General features: G+C 34.9%; 1 protein-coding gene across 1 annotated transcript in view; it reads left to right on the top strand.

Annotated features, from left to right (window-relative positions):
* VPS13A (vacuolar protein sorting 13 homolog A (S. cerevisiae)) overlaps positions 1-7,299 on the top strand; it is a 220,188-nt gene that overhangs the window by 158,204 nt on the left and 54,685 nt on the right. The window contains exons 54-58 of the mRNA XM_011947040.1: positions 809-1,041; positions 4,112-4,265; positions 5,081-5,227; positions 5,744-5,825; positions 6,717-6,786. Of these exons, the coding sequence (XP_011802430.1) occupies positions 809-1,041; positions 4,112-4,265; positions 5,081-5,227; positions 5,744-5,825; positions 6,717-6,786 (686 nt within the window). The remainder of the gene's footprint in view (positions 1-808; positions 1,042-4,111; positions 4,266-5,080; positions 5,228-5,743; positions 5,826-6,716; positions 6,787-7,299) is intronic.

Raw genomic sequence — 7,299 nt, 5'->3', positions numbered from 1 at the left:
GACAGAGCGAGACTCCGTCTCAAAAAAAAAAAAAAAAAAAAAAAAGTATTATAAGTAACGTAAGTATCCCTAGATAATTACTTTATGGTAACAACGCACAGTTTTTAATTTCTATGTATTGTAATGTGAATGTATGCTATATAGTAAAATTTTCTGAAAATCAGAATATTAACTAGAAATTAATGACTGAATATTAATTACAACAATTTGCTATGTTTATTGTGTCATTGACCCTCAAAACCCTGATATCAGCACATTTATGTGAGATTCCTGCAGAAATAGCCTCATGATGAATATACATGCTTTGTAGAACATGCAATTGAGATATAAGATATTTTTTATCCTGTTTGATTCAGCTATGAAAGGAAATGTGAATTTCAGACTGAAACAACTTTTAATAAATTGTATTCTTTTAAAATGTGTGAATTTCAGACTGAAACAACTTTTAATATCTGTATTCTTAGTCTTAGAATTGCTGTAGTCTTAGAATAAAGCAGAAAAAAATACTTTGTGTTACTGATTAGCCTACACGGGAAGATTCAGTTTTATTAAAATGTTTAAATTTAAAAAATAAACAACTGGCCTGTCGTTATGAGTAATAACTTTATATCAGATAACATCAAATGATTTCAGTAATGTAAATTTGCAAGTATTCTACAAATATTAATTCATTTAGTTGCCACTAACTCCATGAAGTAGGTGCCATTAATAGTCTCATTTTATAAATATAAAATCTACATTTCATGTTCTTTGGGACCAAATTCTAATTTTTTGTTTTTGTTTTTGTTTTTTGGTGGTTTTGTTCTAGGATATGATGATGCCTATAGATTTGGGGAAAAAGACAATTTATTTAGTTTCATTCTTTGAAGGTTTACAACGCATTATTTTATTCACTGAAGATCCCAAGGTATTTAAAGTAACATATGAAAGTGAGAAAGCAGAGTTAGCAGAGCAAGAAATTGCAGTGGCATTACAAGATGTTGGAATTTCTCTTGTCAACAATTACACAAAGCAAGAAGTAGCCTATATAGGCATCACAAGGTTAGATGCATTAAATTTTGGATACATTTAAATAATCAGTTTCTAATTGTTAAGAAATTGTTGTTGTAAAATCTGAAATGATTTAGTTTCAATTTTTGTGCTTTGACTATTCATTGACACTGTGGTAATGCTAATTTTGACTGTGCTTGAGGGAATGTTTTGCCTTTTGAAATAAAGGTATGGCAGGAATCAAATTTATAAACTCCTTATTATGTTAATCCTTCCATTTACCCAAAGAGTTATATTTATTCAACTTACCAAAAGTATGTTTTGCATATCATACAAAATGCTTAGTTCATTTTCCATTACCATCTAGCACAGTTCAGGGTACATATGCTGTAGCTGTTGGAGGATTAACATAAAGACAATCACTTTCTAATTTGACCTTGGCACTTTAAGATCTAATAAGATCTAATAAGGTGATCACTGTATTTATCATTTCTCATATAAGACATCACCATTAAATCTTTTGTCTCTCCCTTATGTCCTTATTATTCCTATTTATAAACAGTTAAGTTTAAATTAATTTACATATATTAGTGCTTAATGTGAGAATATTTCTTCTATATAACCAGGATAATGTAATTTTAATCCTTTACTTGAGTTAAATTCTTGAATATATATAAAGGTATATGATACAGATGTAAATTTAGTTTTCTGTGTACATTAATCTATATGTGCCCCGACCTCTTGTTGAATCGAATCAATGCCATCTTAAAAGGAATATTAAAATCTATTTTCTTAAGGATTTTTATTCTCAAAAAATGTTTTTACTATTTAAGTAGATAAAATACACCATAGATTTTTAAGACCTTTAGACCTATGTGTTATCTTCTAAGCTAAGTGAAGTTAATGCAAAGATGAATAATACGTGGTCTCTACCTTTCTATTTATTAAATGAATGTAAGTTATATAAGGAATAAACAAATAGAATGCTTAAATAAAATTAAACAACTTAAATATTTAAACAGAATAAAGTCTATAGGTCTTTCAGCATTTTAATTTCAGTACAACTAGATTTCTTCCATTCACACTCTGTATCCTAAATAACTATTTTATGCTTTGTCTCCCCTCAAACCCCCATTCTCTCAGCTTACTACCTTGCATCCCACTTCACTGAAAAAATTGAAGCAGTCAAAAGCAAACTTCCAGAGACCCATCTCAGTTCCTATCTACTGGCATTTGCATACTACTTGCTGTACTAACATACTCCCAACAGTTTGCAGTAGATACATGTGCTCCTATTTAAACAGATTTTTCTCTACTTTTGCACTGTACTTCATTTCCTCCTACCTACTTGAGGACATTGTTCCAGCAGGCCTTTTCTTCATCTCTCCTAAGTCAACAGCTTTTGGCTCTCTACTGAATTGTTTTAGTGTTACTTCTCTCAGCATAAAAAATTATCTTGAACCTACTTTCCTTGCTACCTGTTGCTCATTTCTTTGTTTGCATTTATAACCAAACTCCTCAAATGTACTGTCTGTTTCAAAGGAACTTAACATATCCTGTGTTCTCCAATTCTTTTTCATCCATTTTCCCTTTAACCACTCCAAACAGGGTTTTGCTTTCAAAACATCATGAAACTGGTTTTGTCAGCATTATCAGTGACCTCCATAACGACATATCCAGTGTAGAATTATCGGTCTTTACTTCATAATATTTAACACAGATCCCTCCTTGATGTAGTGTCTTTCACTTGACTTCCAGAATACCTCACTGTCTTGGTTTTTCTTCCTATCCGGTCTCATTCATTGGTTCCTTGTCTTCCCTGAACTGCTTACATTGGCCAAATGCCTTGAGGCTCTTAGACCTGGTCTGTGGATTTCAGTTTTATGATTTCAAATACTGCCCAGAATATCTCTCTTATGTATGTCTTCTGTCACCTGTCATCTGACCTTGAGACTTCGTATATCCAACTGTGCATGCAAAATCTCTGTTCAAATATCTAAGAGGCTTCTTAAACTTCATATGTATATACCAAACTTTTTATTTTCTCCTTCTACCAAAACCTGCTTTCCAATCAGAGTTAATCAAAAATAGTTCCTTCTAGTTATGCAGCCCAAAAATATTGAAATTGTCTTTGATTCCTCTCTTTATCTTGCACCCCAGACCTAATTCATCAAGAAGTTCTGTGCTAGTTCTACCTTCAAAGGGCACATAGATCTGACCACTTTTCTAATATCTCACTGTCAATAGCCTCATCAGGGCCATCACCATTTTTCATCTGGTTTACTGTAGTAAACTAACAAGTTTTCCTGCTTCTAGTCTTGACTCCACTCTTTTTTTTCCATCCACTTCAACACAGACTATATTCTTAGCAAAATGTAAGTCAGATTATGTTGCTAGTTGTCTTATAACTGATCAGTGGTATCTCATATCACTCAGAATAAAACTCAGAGTCTTTACAGTGGTCTACAAGGCCTTACATTATTTGCTCCCCCACTGTAAGTCTTACTTTATTTTCTATTCCTAATGCGTTCCTGACATGCCAGCCTCCTTGCTCTTCTTCGTATACTGCAAGTGTGCCTCCTGCTTAAGGTTCTTTGCTTTAGCAGGCCTCTCTACCTGAAATGTTTTCCTCCTTTTGTCTGCTGGATAATTCTCTCAGCTCTTTTAAGGTTGCCAAAATCTCACTTTCTCAGTGAGTCCCCCGTTGGCCACTCGGTTGTGATATTGCAGACCCCACCACTTTACATATTCCAGTTCTCCAGATCCCCCTTGCCCTGTCTACATTTTCTTCTTTCAAAAGCATTTTCACCTCCTACATATTAAATTTTACTAATTTATTTTGTTTACTATTCATTTTCATTCCCCAACTAAAACGAAGCTCCAGAATGACAGAGATGTTCACTGATACGGACAGCCCTAACCCCTAGAATAGTCCCTGAGTAGTAGCTTAATAGATAGTAGTTGAATGAATTCATGTTTTTAAATTTGTAATGTGCTCACTTGTAACTGAGGCTATTGTAAAATTTTACTGAAGGTATTGTAATTCATGTAATACACCAGTTAAAATAAATATGTTAATAAGTTAGTATTAAATACTATGATCTTTGCTTTCTTGTATAAGTTCTGATGTGGTTTGGGAGACAAAGCCCAAGAAGAAGGCAAGATGGAAGCCAATGAGTGTAAAGCACACCGAGAAGTTAGAGAGAGAGTTTAAGGAATATACTGAATCTTCACCTTCAGAAGATAAGGTTATTGAGTTGGACACTAACATTCCGGTAATATTTTTAAGTACTGATGTAAAGTTTTAATTTTGTATCTGTTGTAGTTCGGTGAATCACTAGTGAAATGTAAGGAAAGTTTGGCTTCCTTATAAAACAAAATAATCAATCGTGTCATACATACCTTGTATAAAACGTTTTAAAGAGGTGGTTATCTATATTAAGAAATCAGGCTGGGTGCAGTGGCTCACACCTGTAATCCCAGCATTTTCGGAGACCAAGGAAGGCAGATTACTTGAGGTCAGGAGTTCAAGACCAGCCTTGCCAACATGGCAAACCCTGTCTCTACTAAAAATACAAAAATTAGCCAGGCATGGTGGCAGGCACCTGTAATCCCAGCTACTCAGGAGGCTGAGGCATGAGAATCCCTTGAACCTGGGAGGCGGAGGTTGCAGTGAACCGAGATGGCCCCACTGCGCTCCAGCCTGGGTGACAGAGCAAGACTCTGTCTCAAAAAATAAAAGAAAAGAAAACTTTCTTTTAAGATGCTAGATGCTAGTGGTCTGCTCTTTGGGTTAGCAGGAAACTTAAAAATGTTTTGTTTTTTCAATGTACTTTCTTTAAGTATTTTATTTTTCCCTTATTCATTTTTATTGTGGTAAATTTTAGTACATTTATGTAAAAAGTGATACAGCGAAGCATTGTAAGAATTATATGGATATGTGAATTTTATGGACATGGGTTATTAAGATCTAAATCTAAACCAATACAAAGATTTAGCTTACTGTTTTAAAAAGGTTTTGGTATGAATTTCTAATTCTAGTCATTTATAGATAAATTAATGTTTTCACTTGGGGGGACATATTTTTCAGGTTCGCTTAACACCTACTGGTCATAACATGAAAATTCTGCAGCCGCGTGTAATAGCTCTACGAAGAAATTATCTTCCAGCATTAAAAGTGGAATATAACACATCTGCACATCAATCATCATTTAGAATTCAAATCTACAGAATACAGGCAAGTCTTTCTGGAAATATAGGCAAAATTGTATTCTAAAGGAACACAATGAGAAACCAGATCTATTCCCACAGTCTGCTTTATCTAGTATTCACTTTCAGTGCTGTGCTAGACTTTTTTTTTTTTTTTTTTTGAGACAGTCTCCCTCTGTCGCCCAGGCTAGAGTGCAGTGACAGAATCTCAGCTCACTGCAAACTCTGCCTGGCAGGTTCAAGCAGTTCTCCTGCCTCAGCCTCCTGAGTAGCTGGGATTACAGGTGTGCACCACCACGGCTGCCTAATTTTTGTATTTTTAGTAGAGATGGGGTTTCACCATGTGGGCCAGGCTGGTCTCAAACTCCTGACCCCAGATGATGCACCCGCCTCGGCCTCCCGAAGTGCTGGAATTACAGGCATGAGCCACCGCGCTTGGCCAGCGCTGGGTAGACTTTTTGATTCTTTTTATTTTTTAAATCCTGTTATTTTGGTCAGGTTGTATAATTGACATATTAATATACTGACGTTTTTATTTTCTTAGATCCAAAATCAGATACATGGTGCTGTGTTTCCCTTTGTGTTTTACCCTGTTAAACCTCCAAAGTCGGTCACCATGGATTCAGGTTTGTTTTTATTTTTAGATTTCCATAAAAGCAGTTGTATTAGCTGTTTGATTTACTTTACTATAAAAATATGAAGTGAAACCATTCTTGGGTTTAATTTTTATAGGATCCTTGGAAAATTAAACTGCTTGAAAAAGGACCAGCAAGTACTGTACACAACTAACTTTGATAAGATTTTTGAGTGAATCTTGAAGAAAAGATTAATTAGAAACATACATTGAAATTTTTAGAAATGTTAATATAAAAAGCAGATAATCTGTAAACCTGTAATGTAAAAACCTTTAAAGCCTTTGAATGAACAATAAGGAAGTTCAAATCTAGAGTGTTTTCTAACAGCAGAAACTGTCCTGTGTTCTCCAAATAAGAATAACTGATAAGTCCTTTCTACCCTTTTCTTTCCGTTTGCCTTTCTTCTTTCCTGCATATCCCTCTTCCCCCTACTTTCTCTTCGCTCCTCACCACCCTACTTAACTTTCTTCTTCCCCTTGCTTTCCTACCTCCACCCCACACCACTACCTCGAAACTATCTTGCGGGGAATACTCTTTATAACTCGCTCAAAAGCTTTTTGGCCAGTATAATGCCTAAGCCCTTCCACCTAGAGGTCCAGAGCAAGTCCCCAGAATCTGTTTTCATGGAGTTTCACTGGTAATTCTAATGCATACTTCTAAACCGCTAATTGTAGAATTAGTTATCTTCAGAGTGACTATAGATAGTTTTAAAAACAATGCTAGAGTCTGAAATTAAGATTGTAATAGATCTTGGCAATATCAGTAATTTTAACTGATACTTATTATTTAGTAAATGATTTTCCATTGTGGTGTATATTGGAAGAAAATGCCTACTTTTTACTTAAAGCATCGTGGGAGTAATTATGTTTATAACCTTTACAGCACCAAAGCCCTTTACAGATGTCAGTATTGTCATGAGATCTGCAGGACATTCCCAGATATCACGTATTAAGTAAGTGTCTTAATACATTTCTTGTATATTTATTTAATGTTTGATTTAAATATATGAATTGTTTATACTCTTTAAATGTTAGACAAGTCAAATATTTAAGCATATTAATTATAAAGGTCAAATAAAAAAATCTATTATAATGTTCTGGCTCACGCCTGTAATCCCAGCACTTTGGGAGACCTAGACAGGTGGATCACTTGAGGTCAGGAGTTCGAGACCAGCCTGGCCAACATGGTAAAACCCCATCTCTACTAGAAATACAAAAATTAGCCAGTTGTGGTGGCACGTGCCTGGAGTCCCAACTACTCAGGAGGCTGAGGCACAAGAATCGCTTGAACCCCGGAGGCAGATGTTGCAGTGAGCTGAGATCGTACCACTGCACTCCAGCCTGGGTGACAGAATGAGACTATCTCAAAAAAAAAAAAAAAAAGCTCTGGATGAAATACATCTAGGTATTTCCAGTCATTGTTTCTGGATTTTGAATATTTATTCTCTTGTATATAAAAAAAAAAA

Source organism: Colobus angolensis, unplaced genomic scaffold, assembly GCF_000951035.1.
Source record: "Colobus angolensis palliatus isolate OR3802 unplaced genomic scaffold, Cang.pa_1.0 Scaffold257, whole genome shotgun sequence".
Lineage (NCBI taxonomy): Eukaryota > Metazoa > Chordata > Mammalia > Primates > Cercopithecidae > Colobus > Colobus angolensis.
This window is presented reverse-complemented; position numbering and strand designations above follow the sequence as displayed.